At 31.7% G+C, this 17,708-nt stretch overlaps 3 protein-coding genes and 2 non-coding genes across 5 annotated transcripts; 4 read left to right on the top strand and 1 right to left on the bottom strand.

Moving 5' to 3' along the window:
- Positions 1-1,042: 1,042 nt before the first annotated feature.
- Positions 1,043-2,961, bottom strand: LOC114178112 (guanine nucleotide-binding protein subunit beta-like protein). The gene is made up of 2 exons (XM_028063829.1): positions 1,985-2,961; positions 1,043-1,385 (listed from the first exon to the last, which is right to left on the bottom strand). Exons 1-2 carry the CDS (start codon positions 2,855-2,857, stop codon positions 1,284-1,286), a joined length of 975 nt encoding a protein of 324 aa, XP_027919630.1. The 5' UTR covers positions 2,858-2,961; the 3' UTR covers positions 1,043-1,283.
- Positions 2,962-6,137: 3,176 nt separating this feature from the next.
- On the top strand, positions 6,138-10,565 carry LOC114174994 (peroxisome biogenesis protein 3-2). The gene is made up of 7 exons (XM_028059742.1): positions 6,138-6,453; positions 6,776-6,937; positions 7,084-7,280; positions 7,396-7,526; positions 8,530-8,657; positions 9,292-9,510; positions 10,012-10,565. Exons 1-7 carry the CDS (start codon positions 6,440-6,442, stop codon positions 10,268-10,270), a joined length of 1,110 nt encoding a protein of 369 aa, XP_027915543.1. The 5' UTR covers positions 6,138-6,439; the 3' UTR covers positions 10,271-10,565.
- Positions 10,566-11,393: 828 nt separating this feature from the next.
- Positions 11,394-11,465, top strand: TRNAQ-UUG. Its single transcript has one exon. It is a non-coding gene; the product is annotated as a tRNA-Gln (tRNA).
- A 94-nt stretch (positions 11,466-11,559) lies between these two features.
- TRNAQ-UUG lies at positions 11,560-11,631 on the top strand. Its single transcript has one exon. It is a non-coding gene; the product is annotated as a tRNA-Gln (tRNA).
- Positions 11,632-11,959: 328 nt separating this feature from the next.
- On the top strand, positions 11,960-15,612 carry LOC114176130 (pre-mRNA-splicing factor SPF27 homolog). The gene is made up of 6 exons (XM_028061065.1): positions 11,960-12,295; positions 12,532-12,707; positions 14,043-14,126; positions 15,010-15,079; positions 15,160-15,293; positions 15,367-15,612. Exons 1-6 carry the CDS (start codon positions 12,059-12,061, stop codon positions 15,422-15,424), a joined length of 759 nt encoding a protein of 252 aa, XP_027916866.1. The 5' UTR covers positions 11,960-12,058; the 3' UTR covers positions 15,425-15,612.
- Positions 15,613-17,708: the final 2,096 nt, after the last annotated feature.

Here is a 17,708-nt window from a genome sequence, read left to right on the forward strand (position 1 = left end):
AATACTTCAATTTAAATTATGCATCTGCATCCTATACTTTAAAATTCTTTGTCAATACTTATTAATAAAATTTCAATTTGGATTACAACTGGGTTCAATTTGGGATCCGTAACCTATACTTTAAAATATCAATGCTTATTAATAAAGTATTTAATATATAAAGCAATAATATTTTTATTATCAATAAAGCATTTAATCTATAAATAATAAATTTTTATGATGACTAGTTTATAATTCTTTTATACTGATAACATTTAATTTATATAAATTTAATTTGGATTTAAACACATAATTATATACTTATCAAAATTTTAAGAATTTTTTAACACTTTTCGAATCGAATTACTTGCATAACTCTTTAAATGTGGTACACTAATGTTAGTAACGAACGATATACATTCTCTTTAAAAACAAGAGAAAAAAACACTGGTTGTCTGAAACTACGTAGTTTATACAAATGCAAAATCATCGACCAATATACTACATCCTAACGCCAATAAATTAACATAGATCAACCAAACTTAAACAAGGGTATAGGTCTTCACATTGTCTTTCATTAAAATAAAATATTTCTGAAAAATAATCCTAATGGAGAATAGAAAATAAAATTAAAATTGAACAAAATTACTCATGCACTTCGCTAAAGTGACAAGAAAACAAACAATGGCCAGTTATCGTTAAAAATAATTAACATATAGGAGATTGAATTTAATCAATAACCTTTGTACAAAACAAAACAAAACCACACAATCAGGACAACATAAAAACTAACAAACCATTGCCCAACCAGAATCTAATGAAAGATAAGCTCAAACAACTTCCAGGAACCATGGACGACGTTCAAAAAACTTCCAGGAACCATGTACGACATACTTTATTTACTACTACAATTAGAAAATTCCGGCTTTAATGAGAATATTGCTTAGCTCGACCAGGAAGGCTTCATTACGAAGAAAAAAATACGAAATTAGCGTTCAAGACTTGAAGATTGATCGCATAAGTTATAGGAAAACATACACTTAGAAGTTACATTCGGAAGTATAATAAACAGTAGAGCCCCTCTTTTAATTAGATGATCTCGAAATTTGTCTAAAGATAATATTGGTAGATGGAAACCAAGATGTTGAAATATCCATGTAAAGTAAAAACCAAAAACAACGTTTCAAAAATAAATAAAGGCCTCAAAGCCACGGTCTTGAACATAAAAATCAATTCTACAGTAAAGCAGTAATTTGTCCCAAAACTCAAAGCTGATTTGCATCTGAAAACACTAAAAGCTTAACCTAATAACGACCAATTGCCCAAACTCTGACCACGCCATCGGTATAACCACTAAACAAAGTGCTTCCATCTGCACTCCAGTTCAAACTCGTGCAGTAGATAACCTGCAAAATAGTCAAACCAGTTAAATACATTACACAAGTCAAGCAGTCACAAACAAACATATCTAACAAGATAAAGTCCTAGAATTAATACAAATGTAACAGCTACTAACATAAAACTAACTGATAAGATAAGAACTTCTGCATAGAAATTGTTCAAAATTCCAAGCCAATTGGATGTAAAACATTACAGAATCAATGGCATTACATTATCTCCCCGTCAAAAAAATTACATGGTTAACTAAACTTCCTCTCCAAAGTCACTTGACCACAATATACACAAAATTCTTTAAAAGTACATGTCAAGCAAAAAAAATCAATTGAAACTTTTCTGTAAACGAACAAATTGTAAAGATACACTAAATTGAAGACTAGTACTGAATAAATTGAAAGTTAAATCAAGCAAAAGGACCAAGTAACAATTCAAAGAAAAGACATAAGATTAAAATATTAATCATGATGTAAAACTCCAATACAATCCACGACAGAAGACATGATTATGTGAATTGTTAAATTCAACAACTATATATATCTATGATGAGTATAATCAATAAAAATTCACTAACTATAAGTGTAAAAACCAAAACCATATTCAAAAATACCTTCTTTTTGTTTGTGTTGCCACCAGTGGTACCATCAGCCTCAGTCTTGAGGTCCACCTTCAAATCCTCAACGATACTCTTACTCTCCAAATCCCAGATCTTGATGCTTTGCTCAGTGGCGGCGCACAGCCAGTACCTGTTGGGACTGAAGCAGAGGGCATGGATAATAGAGCCAGCATCGAGAGAGTAAAGACGCTTACCCTCAGCCAAATCCCACAGCAAAATAACTCCATCTTTTCCACCACTGGCACACAGAGAACCATCCGGAGAAACAGCGACAGTGTTCACATACCCACTGTGTCCAGCAAGGGTATTTCTCAGCTTGCAGTTCGTGAGGTTCCACACCTTAACAGTGCGGTCCCAAGACGCAGACACAATAGTCGGCTGAAGCGTGCTAGGGCTGAAACGCACGCAGCTAACCCAATCAGAATGAGCATCACTGTCTTGAATGGTGTACTTGCATTCTCCAAGGGTGTTCCACAGTTTGATCGTGCGGTCACGCGACGCCGACACGATCTGACGGTTGTCGATGGAGAACGCCACGGAGAGGACGTCCTTGGTGTGTCCAACAAAGCGGCGGGCGGAGGTGCCGGCTGCAAGGTCCCAGAGGCGGAGCTCGCCGTCCCAGGAGCCGGAGAGCGCAAACTGGCCGTCGGAAGAAAGAACAACATCCTGAACGAAGTGGGAGTGACCGGTCAAACGGCGGCGTGGGACACCGTAGGTCTTGTCCTCCTTCGTGAGATGCCACAAGATGATGGATTTGTCGCGCGACGCCGTGACTATCATGTCGGAGTTGTCAATGGGGGTGGCAATCGCCGTTACGACGTCGGTGTGGGCGCGCATAGTGCCGCGGAGAACGAGACCCTCTGCCATTTTTCTCACAGGAACACAAACACACGAAAGAGATTACTAGGGTTTTCGAGTTCCCGTACTCTGCGTGAGGCTTTTGTGTTTCTAAGCCACGCTATGACTCTCGCGAAAGAATATATAGTGAGTTGAAAACCTGATTAGGGTTTTGAGATGGATAGCAACTCAACATACTTTTCCTGTTTTTTTTTTTTTTTAAGTGCAACTGTTTCGGCTTACTTCAGGCCCAGTATCCCCAACTTCTTTCAAGCCCAATAAAGAGATTTTCTTTATAATTTTTAATTAATTAGAATCTCTCGGTGTTTATCAATTTACATGTGTAATGAATAGAAAAAATTAGTTTGGTTAAATTTTAAGTAATTCGTACATTTAAATATTTTTACTTAGGTTTTTATTAAATATTTTGGTTATCACATATTTACAAATTTTATATTTTTAGTTAAGTTTTTTTTTTCATGTGCTATCATATTTTAATTTGCTATCCTATTCAATTTTTTTCTCGGGTTTTTAATATTTTTATGCGTATGTAAAAAGCAAATATAAATTACATACATTTTTAAATTAACATTTTTCATTCACATTTTAATTACATTTATTAATAATATGAAAATGATGCGTTGATTCTTAGTTTACTCCATGTATGTAAAATATAAAATATTACGTTTATTAATAGAAAGTGTATTCTTTCAATTATTAAGAATATGTTTTTTATTTTAGTAATAATTATTTTGAATTAATTTTAATTTTTTTATTATTATAAAGTATAAGCAGATGCTTCACGGTAACTATAATTTTTCTAATTGACATCTATGCGGGTTAAAGGAGTGGAAAAATAAATAAAAAGTAGAAACTTAAGTTATTTAACTAAAGTAAACCAGAATATTAAAAAACTGTAGTTAATTTGATTGATGGAAGAAAATAATTTTTAAACCAATTTAATATAACAATAACTTTACAATAGAAATTAGAGTTAAAATAAATTTTAAATTAGTATGAAATTATTATTAAATCTTAATGAATATAAATATATATTTCAAAATAATAATTCTTAAATAAATTACTTTATAAAATATCAAAATTTAAATCATTTAATTTTACCTATTATTTTAGCGTTTTTTAATTATTTATCTATATAAAGTAATACGTTTATTAATGCATATTAAATTAGTTTATTTTATTTATTCTTTTAATTGTTTAGTTTATTGCGATGTAAAAACTAATATAAACAGGTATTAATAATATAATTATTAAAACAACAATAACAGATTTCTTAAACCTAATTAATAATAAAACGTTTATGAATATAATAGATTATAATTTATAATCAATTATATTAGAAATATTTTATTTTTATTTAGAATTTAATTAAGTCATAATGGTTATATTTTCTTTTCAAATCCACTCTCAGTGAGATAGAAATTTGAAACTAAATCCTTTTTCTTAATCTTCACATTTAAAAATGTATAGATTTCAAGCTTTATTACTTTTTTTTATCTGTGTATTTAAATGAATTCAAAAACATTGTTAATCATAAATTTAAATAAAATATAATATATTTAAAAGAAAGTTCAAATAAACTCAATAAAAAGATTTAATTGTGTTTCAGTTTTGAAACTTTTCTATCCAATAAAATGAAAAAGTAATACAAAAGATTGAAATAAAAGAAAATGATGTCGAGTTATTCCTTAAAAAATACAAAGGACAAATACTTAAAAGCTTGAAAAATGAATTCAATACACAATTTCTCGTCCAAACCATAATAATTCAATACACAATTATGCAAATTTATGGTATTCCGTCGTACTAGTTCAATTCAACACCAATTAGTAAATTAAACTATAGTATATACATATTTTCACAAATATAATATTATGATATCCGTATTTAATATTATTATGATAATCGTATTCACCTAGTTAACACCTAGTTAACATTTACGTGTAAATTTAAGATATGTTTGTATCAATTACATGAGAATATTTATTTATAATATTCGATTCTTACTTAATACCAAATTATTTTACGTCCTTTAATTCTTAATTGTTCCATGTGTTTTAAGGCATATTTTGTTAAAACTTTACAATTTCAATTAACATACTATAATTATTTGTTATATATATTTTTATTAATATACTCTTTTGTTCATAAGAAAACATAGTGAACTTATTCCAAAAATATTTTTACTATACACATAGTGTTTTTCAAAATTATTTCTTATTTTAATAATTATATAATAATTAAAGGTAAAATGTTGTTTGTATACATAGACATTTTATTGTAAAAATATTTTTCAAAAATGCAAAGATTTTTTTTTAAATACGTAAAATTCTTATTCCGTAAAAATTGTAAACCCATTAAATCCAGTTTCAAAAAGTTGTCACAAATTTCATATATACTAATAAAAACACATAATTCATGTATGTTTATTATTTTTTTATCATAATAAAAATAATTAATTTAATAATTACATTATTATTATTATTATTATAAAATTAAATATGAATAAATTTTATAATTTATATCAACATATAAAAAACAGTATATCCATTTTTGTGTTTACATTTTAATATTTCAATTTTTTTCTTAATTATTATTTTAAAATTAATTATTTTATAAATAATTTATTCTTAACCATTATTTAAAAAAAATATTTTCTCTTTAACTGTTATTTTGAAAAAAAAATTGTATATGTTTCTAATTTTTCAAATTTAACATTTAACAAAAAGTTAATTATATATTTTTTATTCTTCTTAATTAAATTTTTATTAAAATTAAAAAAATACGAACACATAAAATATTACCTGAATTTTCGCTAATTTAATTATAAAAATTTTTCATTTATTTTATAGGTAATGTTTTAATTAAAAATATATTAATTTTAAAAAGTGATCAAATTGAAAAGAAAATATTAAATAAAGAAACGTAAAATTAGTAAAATAATTGTTAAAATTGAATAGAAAATATACATACTAAAATTATATATATATATATATTAAATTACTGTATTCTTACAAAATCTTTTAACGTTCTCGTGTTTTTTTATGTGAAAAAGTTATTAGAAATAATAATTTATAACTGTTTTTCCGATTAATTTTAGAGATAAAGAAACATATTCTATAAGTACGTTATAAAATTAATTAGGATAATATATATATATATATATATATATATATATATGTATTAATGTAAGAAAAAGTTATCGTAATTTGTATATAAACAATGTGGTGGTGGTTGAAAATTTGTATTCTCTTTTTTCTTATATATTTTTCAATGTTATTAATAATGTTGTTTTGATTTTGATTGTTTCCAGCAACAAATGGGAGAAGAGAAACCTACACCCCCATTCCCCAAATTCATTTCTGAGTGTTCGAGGCTGAGCTAGCTCTACCTAGCCTACAATCCTCCCCCAAGTCACTTCCTTTTAAGTTTTTAGCCCTTTTTGTCTCACTATTTGCGTCGCAGCACCACCTACTTGCTTTCTTTGCATTTCTTGGTCTCTGTTGTATTCTCATGCTTCGTTCTTGACCACTTTCTTGACGTGGGTTTTCAGACTCACCATAGAATTTCGGTCTACCCTGTATCTTCACAATGCTTTCTGTAAGGTAAGTCTCCGACTTTGATGCAATCCCTTATTTGGGTCCGTCTCCCTAGTTCCCTTTTGCAAAACTTTGCTTTCTGTGTGACATTTTTTTCTAGTTCCTTTTTTTTAATTTTTGACCCCAATTTGATTTTTGAGACTGAAATTATAAACATGGGGCGATTCTTTTTCTTTTTTTTTTAATATGTATTGTTTTTGTTATTGGGTTGTGATCAAAATGGTGGGGGGTGTCTTTAATTGGCTGTATCTCCGTGATTGTTCTCTATGCGTGTTTCTGCATTATTCTTGGGGTTTGTCTGTTAAATATTTTGATTATTGTGACTTAGGGATTTTTGGAGACGGCATAGGAGGAAGGTTTTCTACACTGTTGGAGTTTTGGGAAGTGGGTACCTTTTGTATAAACTCTATGGTGCTCACAGGCACGGGGTTCAGGAACTTGAAAGAGAAGTCGCAGCTCAGAGGGAGACTGAGGAGCTAATGAAGGCTCAGTTGAGTGAAATATCCACCTTCTTTGTGTTTTTCATAGATTAGATAAATTAGATATGTTTTTTTGTGATCATCAATTTCTACCCCTGGCTAGAGAAAATAAATGCTGATGGGGTGTCCTTTTTATTGTTTTAATTGACAATGATAGGATGCAAGCTCATTTTGAGAATATCCAGAGGATTTCTGATGTAACATTGCCTCATGCTATGCACGACTTAAATTTTCGGATCACGGAAGAGTTGGATCTTTCTCATCTTCTTGAAAGGCTAATACAAGGAAAGGGTCAGCCAAACAGCTTAACACAATCAGAGAAACTAGATTTATGGAGTAGACTCAAAATTCTAAGTATGAATCTTGTCTTGGATTCCACGATTGTTATACCTATAATTTTGTGGTGTTAATTAACCTGGATGGTATAATACACTGATTAAAATAAACATCTGTGCTTTTTTTTTCATAGGTTTTACAAGGATGACATTGTCAGTATGGGCGACAACAATGCTTAGCTTATATACAAAAGTGCAAGTCAATATACTAGGAAGGCATCTATACATTGATACAGCACGAAGCCTTGGAATCTCTGATTTATTGGTAAGAACAACCGTGTTTCTTCTTTCTTTTTATGCATTGTGAGTTTTTCGAGCTCTTATCAAAGATTGATTCGTGTTGAGTATCATTGGATGCTTTGTGCATATATGTAGTATGAAGAAATCCATGCCATGCCATTCTCTGTTAAAGGATTTGTGGCATCACACAAAATGTATAGATTGTATCCAACAGATTGCCTGACCTTTGATCATTTTGGATTTCCAAGGGGTTTGTAGTGATGGAATTGATTTCTCATTGTCTGTCTGCCGAGTGAGAAGTCAAACACTACACCTTATTACCTGTTTCTCTTACCCAAGAATGAGTTAATATGCTTAGTGGCACCTTAGTACTAAAAAATATATTATATCTGTTTTGGCACTGAAGGAAGTCAATTTAAAATGTAATATAAAATAATTTAAAAATTAATTGGTGCGTATTTTCGAGGCTCATTATCATACTCATAATTAGAATGTGCATATTTAAGAATTGTTGTACACTTTTGATGTGTTACTTGTATTAAACTTACTTTGGTAGAAATATATAGCGCCCTGTACTTTTACATTAACCGTGTTAAAGTATTCATCTTAATGTGCTATCAGGTCTCCATGCCTCATTGGGTATTATCTACTGTTGTTTATTTAATTTTATTTTTTGTTCTGTGGGTTCTCTTTTGTCATCTTAAGATTGTATTTGAACAATGGACTTATATCTTTGACAGGGGAAAGAGAGGGATTTGGAACTAGGTTCTGTTGTTACAATTTTGAGACTTTTGGTCAATTGATTGAAATAACACATAAGTTATCAGAGTAAATCATAATTCCAAATATTTTCAGTCAAATTCTTTGGGGAACGTGTTGGTTGTCTTTGTGATAAACTTTTAATCACAACAAAAGAGCTATAATTCAACTTCTATTCGAATATACATACTTGTCACTGATTTGAGACATGACATGGCTCATTGAATCTGGAAGTAATTTTATTTTCTTCACTGTTTCTCTATATGCAGGAAAGTATAGATGTGGTTGATAGGGAAGACCACAAGAAATTTCTAGATAGTGTTGATTTTATCTCTCAGCACGGTATGCCTTCCTTGATTTCTGATATGGAGGCCGCAACTAAAGAAGTTCTCAAAGGGTGATGCTTCTTACATTAATTTGAACTCTGAAGGTCAACAATTTGTGAATTGAATCTATCAATCATTACAAATCTTGTCTCAGATAATTTTTCTATAAAGGCATAGGATTTGTTAGTATCCAAGTCTATGTTTTAAAATTTCCCGAGCTGTCAATCTGTTCTTGATTAAGTTTCTGATTTGAGACCCAGAGTTTCCATTTTCTAATTAAGTCCCATCTATATTGTTATGAATACCCATTGGAATAGTTATTAACTACGTAAATTCAAAGTTCAGCACCAAAATCACATCAATGCTACACTTAACCAGCCTCCTGTTGAAGTTAGACGTCAATATATGATCAAATAGTTCACCGAAAATTGTACCACACTTCATCTCATTTGTATATGCGAAGAGAGAGAGAGAGAGAGAGAGAGAGAGAGAGAGAGAGAGAGAGAGAGAGAGAGAGAGAGAGAGAGAGAGAGAGAGAGAGAGAGAGAGAGAGAGAGAGAGAAAGAGGAAAAGAAAGTATAAAACCATTAAGGTAATCATTGAGTTGGAACTTGGAAGTACATTATTTATGGAATCTAGATATGTATATTATAGATTAATGATAAGACTCTTTTTAAATTGGTTATAGATAATTTCGATGTGCAGAAAGCAGTTGAGTACTTTCTTCAGCAGCACAACACTCCATGAAACTGTCATGCAGATACTCAACACCTTCATGAGCATGGGGAGTCCAAATTACTGGATAAAGTATATGATACCTGAACATGTCAAACCATATTCCTCAAGTTCTAGCAGTGACCCAATGCTATCTGATGTGACTGAATATGATCAACTTATGATGGAAGCACGGGCCGTATTATCAAGGTAAAAAATTCTGTATATTGCAATGAATGTAGTATTCTAGGAAAATTTCCAATTGATTGATATTCTTAGCTATCAATGAAGTATCAATTTTTTTTCTTTCTAATTTGTCCTCAAATTAATTACTCTCTACGACTCAATATAAGTAATGCATTTATTGATAGAGTGAAATTATTTTAGTAAAACTGTTTAAAAAAGTGGCATATTTGTTGTTATCTTTAATCTGTTTGAAAAAAAAAATCTTAAATTGCAGTCATTGTGGGATAGAGTTTGTAGTCTTTAACATACATTCCAACAAACTATGTTAATGATTATTCTTTATTAGAAATCACAAAATGACAAGTTGAGTCATTGCATCAGAAATGAGATCCACAAAATTGTGTTTCTCAGTAAATTTCGGACAGTAGTAAACAATATGTTAAAAAAGTGTACTGATGGAATTTATTGAGATCAAACCTATTATTTTCAAAAGATGGCAAATGGATAATTGTCCTTCTTTTGCAGTGCTGAATTTGGAAGCATCGTGGAGATATCTCTGCAAGCAGTGGTGGATAAACTGGTGGAGCTCATGGGGGTTAAATTTAAAGGAGGAAGCATAACTTCGGGCTTGCCACTGGCCAGAGTATTGCCTCAGGTTGCACAGATGTGTCCTTTGCTCCTTGAAGAACCCAGCAAAAATCAGTTCATCCAAATCATTAAAAATATACAGGAGGTTGAGGTTTTTTTCACACTCCTCTATGCAAATATGCCACATGCCCAGTGATTAATATTCATGTTTCAAATGAAAGAAACCAAAATGATTAAATTTATTGCATGGAAGGCATCGGACAATGTACAAAAAATTAGACGAGGTTCAAAGAGAGATATAGGAGCTAAAATATTAGCTTTCATCTTTTCAATGTCACATTTCCCATTTGTTGTATTTAGTGATGCATAATGCTCCCCCTTTGGCTCTAACTTGGCGTTTGGGGAACCCTTTTTTTAGGACTACAGCTTGCTTTGTTATCAGTGCTGTACACACGGGAAATGACTTTCATCATCATTTTCATCATTTACTCTGTTCATGCAGTGCTTCGCAGAATTGTCTTTCATATTTTGAAATACCCTTTTATTTGGGAACATATGAAAATATAAGTGAATGAATTGATTAAGAAATTTGAAAAAGTCAAAAGTAGAAAACTAGAACAATTGTAACATTTGATGGAAAATGGTAAGGGAACAAGGAAAATTGTCGTATATTTATGATTTGTCTTCGTAACTAGAGCTGTGAAATTATTGAAGGACCTTATGACTGTTTTTTTTTTCTGCGACATAAAACTTTAACTGATACGTATGCTAGGTTGACATTCAGTTATAGATTCGTTTTTTAGTTAAATGAATCAAACCGATTAATTAACTCAGAGTTTAATGATATTGCGGTGATTATTTTCATTTTCTTTTATAAGTTCAGCAAAAGTGAATTCAATTTGTCTCGAGTGACTAAAATCTTGTTTGTTTATTTGATTGGCACTAGCCTTCGTCTCAGCAAAGAATATCTAAAGTCCAAACACTATGGATGTAAAATGTGTGGTTGTCAATTAAGTTCAACAAAAATTATCAGTTAAACTGGTGAATATTTCAAACCATTATGATTGTAATGATTTATTAATAAAGATTAAATGGATTATTTAGGTGCATATATTGATGGAGAAATCAAATTAATCATAGTGCTGTACAAAAATGAGAATAAGTGGTGAGTGACGAAGTTCTCTTTGAATGTGCCAAAGATATGGGTTTAATTATATTTTATGGTTGCCACGGAAACAAGAATGAGATATTTGATGGGACGAGTTTCTTTTATTAACATACTAGTTAACAATATTATATAGAACAGATACAAAGCGCTCGGTTCTATGGTGTAGTGGTTAGCACTCTGGACTTTGAATCCAGCGACCTGGGTTCGACTCCCGGTAGGACCTGTTTTATTTAATTTTTAAATTTTTGGTGTAGTGAAATTATTTAAGTTTAAATTAGCTGTGGTGTGGATAATTATGAAACAGTATGAACACGCCTGGTTCTATGGTGTAGTGGTTAGCACTCTGGACTTTGAATCCAGCGACTTGGGTTCGACTCCCGGTAGGACCTGTGTCATTTTGAGAATTTTAATAAAGTCTTAAAGGTTGTTTTCTTTTTTATTTAATTTTAGGTTTTTGGTGAAGTGGAATTATATTACTTCTGATCTACCTTATGAGTTTGCATATCGGAAAGCATCCATGATTATGTGAACACGTTTGCGCTAGTTGCAAAATCTACTCTTGCAGAAAGATACAGGGCATTTTGGTCTTTTGAATACCATTTGGGGTGCAGGTGAAATATTAGGGGTGCATAAAAGAACATACTGGACTTGAATGGCACAGTTGTAAACTGGCCTAGCCCAAAACAACTTCTTTTCATCTTCTTTTCTCTCGTAACTGTGTTACTACTGATTAGAGGCGCGCGTAGAGGAAAACCTTTTCCCTGTGTCTCTTCATCTCTCTCTTTTTGTGGTTTGCAGAAAACAGCGAAAGCAACCATGGCGGAACAAAGCAACGGGGAAGTTCTAATGCTGGAAGCGCCACCGTCTTACGGTAAACCTACCAGCTCGGACGCCGAAATTATCGACGCATTGCCTTACATCGACGACGACTACGCCGACCCCAGAGTCAAACTCGAGGTTGACCGTCTTGTCGAGGATGAGATGCGCCGCAGCTCTAAGAAACCCACAGATTTCCTCAAAGATTTCCCTCCTCTTCCCAGCTCCAATTTCGAGGTTCTCCTTTTCTCTATTCACTTTATCTTTTGGAAGTTTAAGATGAAATAAAACACTCGCAATTTCGATTCCTAACCTAACTGTTATTTATTTTTTAGTGTTTTCTGCGCAATTTAACTTATACTGTTGTCCGCATGAGATAAGTAAATCACTGTTGAAATACATTTGCTGAAGTTGGAGTTCGTGAAGAATGTCTTTGCCCTAGTTCTATTGTGAGTGTGATTGTGCAATTGCAGAACTACCCGATGATTGCAAGAGAGTACGAACGCGTGAGAGCTGGAAGGCCTCCCGTTGCTCTTGATAGGTCGCGCTACGAATTGGAAATGCCGCCGGCGAATAAAAGGAACGATGAAACTGCTTGGAAGCAGGCTCTTCTTAGGGCTCAACGCCTACTGCAGTACCAGATGATGAGGTGTGTTAGAATTCAATGTTAAATAAATACCCTAGATTACATGCTGTCATTCTCAAACCTTACTGTTCTGTACATTGAACATTTGTTTAATTGCTTGTAAATAATGTTTTCCACCGCTTGTTCTGGCACTTAGTGTTCCGTGCTATATGTTTGGGCAAGAGATAGTTCTCAAACTATTATGTATCTAATCGTTTCAACAATACAAAGGATACAAAACGGGGTTCACTGCCGTCCCAGTTGTAGTCACTTTGTCATGTGGAACTTGATGACCTCCTCACTGATATGGAGTCTAGTTGTATTTAGCTTGAATTAAGTACTTGTTATGGAATTTGGTTTAATTTTCTTGTCAAACAAGATATCACTGAATTTAATCCATACAAGTGATGAACAAGGATTAAACAAACAAAACCATATACACAAGACATGATTGATGGTGTCATTGGCAGAAATATGAGAAGAAACAAAAAAAAATAATGATGAAATACAAATAAATGGATATACTTATAGGAATGCAAGGAGAGCGCCACTTGAAGATGGAGGAACCTTCATCTTTGTGATAAGCTCGATGAAGAATCTCGTGTCCTAAGAAATATTCAGTGCAATGTTATAACTAATTGGCCATGGAAGAAATCGGTAGTGGAGTTGTGGCTGGGCGCCATAACATGGTAGTGGCAATGTAAGTTTTCCATGATAGTCCATCTGGGCCACTTTGGGCATTGCACAACAGACTCCTCGGAAATCGTGTCACAGGATGCCAAGAATGTTTAAAGAATAGTATCATATTTGCACCCCTTTAGATAGGAGGAAGCAGCAACATCGGGTCAGTGTAACCTAGCCCAAACCCGAGGGAAAAGACCCTAATTATATTTCTGTCAGACTGCCTTGTCTTTCGTTATTCTTGGACAGCAATTATATTTCTACATTATTATTATTACTACTACTACTATTATTATTATTGTATATGGATAAAATTATAGATACAGATATCTGAAATGCTTCATCATTATGGCTCCCAAGATATTTCTGTAAAGGATTTTTGGGTCATCGATATTTTCCACATTATATCAATAACACTGATGTAGTGACATTAGCTGTCCAACCTAGTACGATTAGGAGGTGTAGTTTCTTCCAGAAAATTATGAAAGATTATTGTTATCTATACTTTGAACATCTAAATTTCACAAGGGAAGTTTTCTCAGTTCTTTGGGAGAGGAAATAATTATTGTATTTTCTTTCTCAAGTTAGGTCTATTATGCCTTATGAAGTATTTTTAAAAGCTTACTGGTAGGAAGTTGTTTGAAATTATTTTATTGGTTCTGATGACTTGATATGCAGGATGGAAAATTTGGATTTGATGTTAAAATACGGCCCTGATACATGGAAACTACACAACCAGCGATTGGAAGTATACTTATCAAGGTTTGTCAATTGAATAAAGAACGTTCATGTTTAGATTTTTGTTTTGAATTATACAGTTGCTACCTCTCTGGCATCAACCTATTTTCTTATCACTGGCTCGTAACACCAGTGCTTCTGCATTTTTTTTACCTCGTATATGTTTAAAAATCTAGTTGCTGTCATCAAGACGAGCCTGCCTTGGTCCATATGGCTTGGCACTTGTAATTTTAAACTTAAATTTCTTTCCTCCAGCAGAGAGACTTAGCTTTTATATTGATTTGGTTCTTGCAATTGAATTTTGGAGAATGGATGTCTCGTTTTGCTTGATGATGTCCCCTCAAGTTCCTTCAGACAATATTTTTTCATTCCTATGATTAAGATTCCTAGGTAAAATATTTTTCTTTTGGATTCTCTAGAAACCTTTCATACCAATGTTTGGTATAAATGTATATTTTTTACAGATTTAATAAACTCTAGTTTAAAGTATTTCCTAGTTCTGTGCTTCATAGAATTGCTAACCTTGTTTTTGTCATGCATACATTTATGCTTTCATCATATTTGTTCAACACGATCTGTCACTATCTTCATTAACTTTAATTTGAACTGGCCATTTCTTTAGATTGTTACTGGTATATTTTTATAAGACACGGGCACAAAAAAGTGAGGGTTGGGGAGCTAATCTGGATTAATCAGTATAAAGCTTACGTGAAACATCAATCTTAACCGTTAATGTTAAACTGATTAGTGTCTACTCTACTGTTGTTCTTCCCATCTCTCACGACAAACACTCTCTCAACACATGGATAAATCACATGTACCACAGTAAATAATAGATCAAAAAGATGTTGCCTGCATATTTTATATTTCGTACAGCAACGGTTATAGTTGTGTTATCTTTTTCTAGAATGCAGAAATTAGCACAAGAACAAAATGAAAAGATTGAAAAAGTAAATCGTGAAAGGAAATATCATCAGGTAATTATCATTTACCACTCTGCTCTCAGTTTTGACTTGTCAAATTTCTGCTAACCTGTTATTCTTAAAATTATTGTCAGCAAAACACTGCATATGAGCTTAATGCATTGTCCATGCAATGGAAGGAACTCTGTCATAAGAATATAGATATCAATGCTGCTTGTGCTTCAGTTGTAAACAGCATAAATGAACTGAAAAGTGAAGCAGCAGAAAGGTGACTACTACAAAAATTCTGGTTTTCTTGGCTTATTTCCTCTAGTTTTGGTGTAATTAGTTTATTTTTTCAGAGGCTGGAACTTGGAAGCTATGACAGAAAATGGTCAACTGGCGAATTCCGAATTATGAGATTCGTATGTCCTCATCTAGTTATGTATCTGTAAGGAATTTGTTCAGCTCTAAACTTGACTTTAACTGTTATTGTACCTTTTAACGTTTAGTTCGATATTATGAAAAAGTTACACACGCTCTCACCCCAAAACGATAATGATGAAATGTTTTTATAAAGGAAACCTGTGTTTTTTTTGGGGCTTCAAGCAGTTGAATTTATATTCAAATTCAATCCATAAAATGAAACTAGTACTTTCCCCTTCCCACCTTTATTACATTATCAAATCACAGGCAGCCTGATAGTTTTGGTGATATACAAACTTAATTCCATCAGCAGTGTGACATGTTGGGATACTTCTTGTTCTTGAGGTGAGACAAGTATTGATTTCGTTCACCCATTGGTAAGGAAGGAATGGTACTACCAAAGGTGATACTGCAATAAATTATTGATTTTGCGATTATAATTTTCCTTTTTATGCTGTCTTGTTTTGTAGTTTAGACATTGTAATTTTAATTTCTTGTGTAAATTTAATTATATTTTTATTTTGGTTCAGTTGAACACTCGATTTAACATATCAGTTTAAGGGATCAGTGAAAAGTTATTTAATTGCTTAAAATATAAGTAAATTAAATAAACCCTTAGACGAGTAAAGGTTGTATCGAAGTTGTGATTTTTTTTTTTTTTTACAGATTATAATCCTAAAATTTTAGGATGACTGAAATCTTGAATGAAGAATTAAATTATTGCCAAAATTGTAATTTAGACTATATACATGAATATTAAGGAACAGAACAAAATTTGAAAATTAATTTTAATATATATTATTTAAATGTCAAATAATACAAGGTAACAAATTTATTATCTGCAAATTGGTCTTATTAAAAGAAAACTGAGTAAAGAATTTGGTCATTTCTCAGTTGCTCACAATCAGCATTTTGTGATTACAGACGCAAGATGAATATGAGGCCGTATTTGCATCTTTGTATTCTGACAAATATAATGGTCGGATGAATCTTTGTGTGATATAATTCTTTAGATTACTAATTATTCCTGCTCTTCCTCATTCTTGCGCATTATTATACTTTGACTTGCATCAATTTTTTCTTCACTTCTCTTTTATGAAGATGCATCCTTTTTTCAACACGTCCAGCAAAACTTTTTGTTGAAAAGGAAAATACAAAGTTTGAGATTCACATATTTTACTGTCAAAAGAAAAGTACAGAAATACCATTTGCGGGTAAAAGGTTAGTCAATCTTTAAGTTGCATGTTACCCAACTGGACATTCGTCCATAATAGTAACATTTTTTTGTATCTAGAGGCACTTGTTTTAGAAAGGCACACATTTACAATTTATACGGATGAAAAACATTTTTTTAAAAGTTTTATAGAGTTTTTAAAACTATTTTTTAAAGTATTTTAGAAAATAACTTTTTGAAATTTGCTTAAAACTGATCAATATTTAATGAAGAAACAACTATTGAATTAATTTGATCAGAAAATCTATTGAACTTTGAAAGTAATAGATAATCATTAAATGAGTGTATTTCAGAATATTAAATTTTGTTTGGATTACCTGAACTTGCTGACATCTTAAAATCTACTTGTTTATAGGTCTGCCATTAAATTTGTCACTTATTCTGATTATAGCAAGAAGCTTTAGACATACTCTGATGTCTGTTTACGAATTCTAAAATACCTGGAATGAATCTAATGGACGTAGGCAATGCACATTAGTTGAGTGTCTCAAGTTAAAACTACCTAAAGTCCAATTTCCATTAAAAAACACGTGTGCAAGATTTACACTTTATCCATTAGAAGAAATATTCTCTTCTAAACATATTTATCCTGTTCATAATGCTCAAACCATAAACTTCTAAACATAATGCAATTGGGTGATCATATTCTTGATAAAGAATAATAACTAATTTTACCAATGACTATTTTTTTGTTAAGAAACTTAGTTATCTAGCTTTAGTAAAATTCTCCTCGGATAATTCTCGAATTAGAAACTTTGTTTAAGGAAATAAGTTCAATAACACGAGGACCAACAATTTGTTATTATATTAGCTATTTAAAATTAAGTACTCTAATTACTTCACCGCATAAGCACCATTTCAATATTTAATCTGCATTCAAATTTCAAACCCATTTTATTATAAAACTAAATCATGTCTATTAAATTATAAGATTAAAAGAGATTTCAATTAATATAATCCAAACAATATTTATTTTGTGAACATCGCAATTATCTAATCTAAGTATCCGAAAATAAGTCATGTTACTTCAAACTCAGATCTAAC

The sequence above is a fragment of the Vigna unguiculata genome, chromosome 3 (genome assembly GCF_004118075.2).
Source record: "Vigna unguiculata cultivar IT97K-499-35 chromosome 3, ASM411807v1, whole genome shotgun sequence".
Classification (NCBI taxonomy): Eukaryota; Viridiplantae; Streptophyta; class Magnoliopsida; order Fabales; family Fabaceae; genus Vigna; species Vigna unguiculata.

What these genes read in the sequence shown, in the direction of transcription:
- LOC114178112 (XM_028063829.1), bottom strand. Translation starts at nt 2,857, where the DNA reads ATGGCAGAGGGTCTCGTTCTCCGCGGCACTATGCGCGCCCACACCGAC. An exon ending in GCAACACAAACAAAAAGAAG is followed by an intron (nt 1,386 to 1,984) that starts GTATTTTTGAAT and finishes ACTATTTTGCAG; the next exon opens with GTTATCTACTGCACGAGTTT.
- LOC114174994 (XM_028059742.1), top strand. An exon ending in TTGGAATCTCTGATTTATTG is followed by an intron (nt 7,527 to 8,529) that starts GTAAGAACAACC and finishes CTCTATATGCAG; the next exon opens with GAAAGTATAGATGTGGTTGA. An exon ending in GCACGGGCCGTATTATCAAG is followed by an intron (nt 9,511 to 10,011) that starts GTAAAAAATTCT and finishes CTTCTTTTGCAG; the next exon opens with TGCTGAATTTGGAAGCATCG.
- LOC114176130 (XM_028061065.1), top strand. Translation starts at nt 12,059, where the DNA reads ATGGCGGAACAAAGCAACGGGGAAGTTCTAATGCTGGAAGCGCCACCG. An exon ending in CTGCAGTACCAGATGATGAG is followed by an intron (nt 12,708 to 14,042) that starts GTGTGTTAGAAT and finishes CTTGATATGCAG; the next exon opens with GATGGAAAATTTGGATTTGA. An exon ending in AAAAGTGAAGCAGCAGAAAG is followed by an intron (nt 15,294 to 15,366) that starts GTGACTACTACA and finishes TTATTTTTTCAG; the next exon opens with AGGCTGGAACTTGGAAGCTA.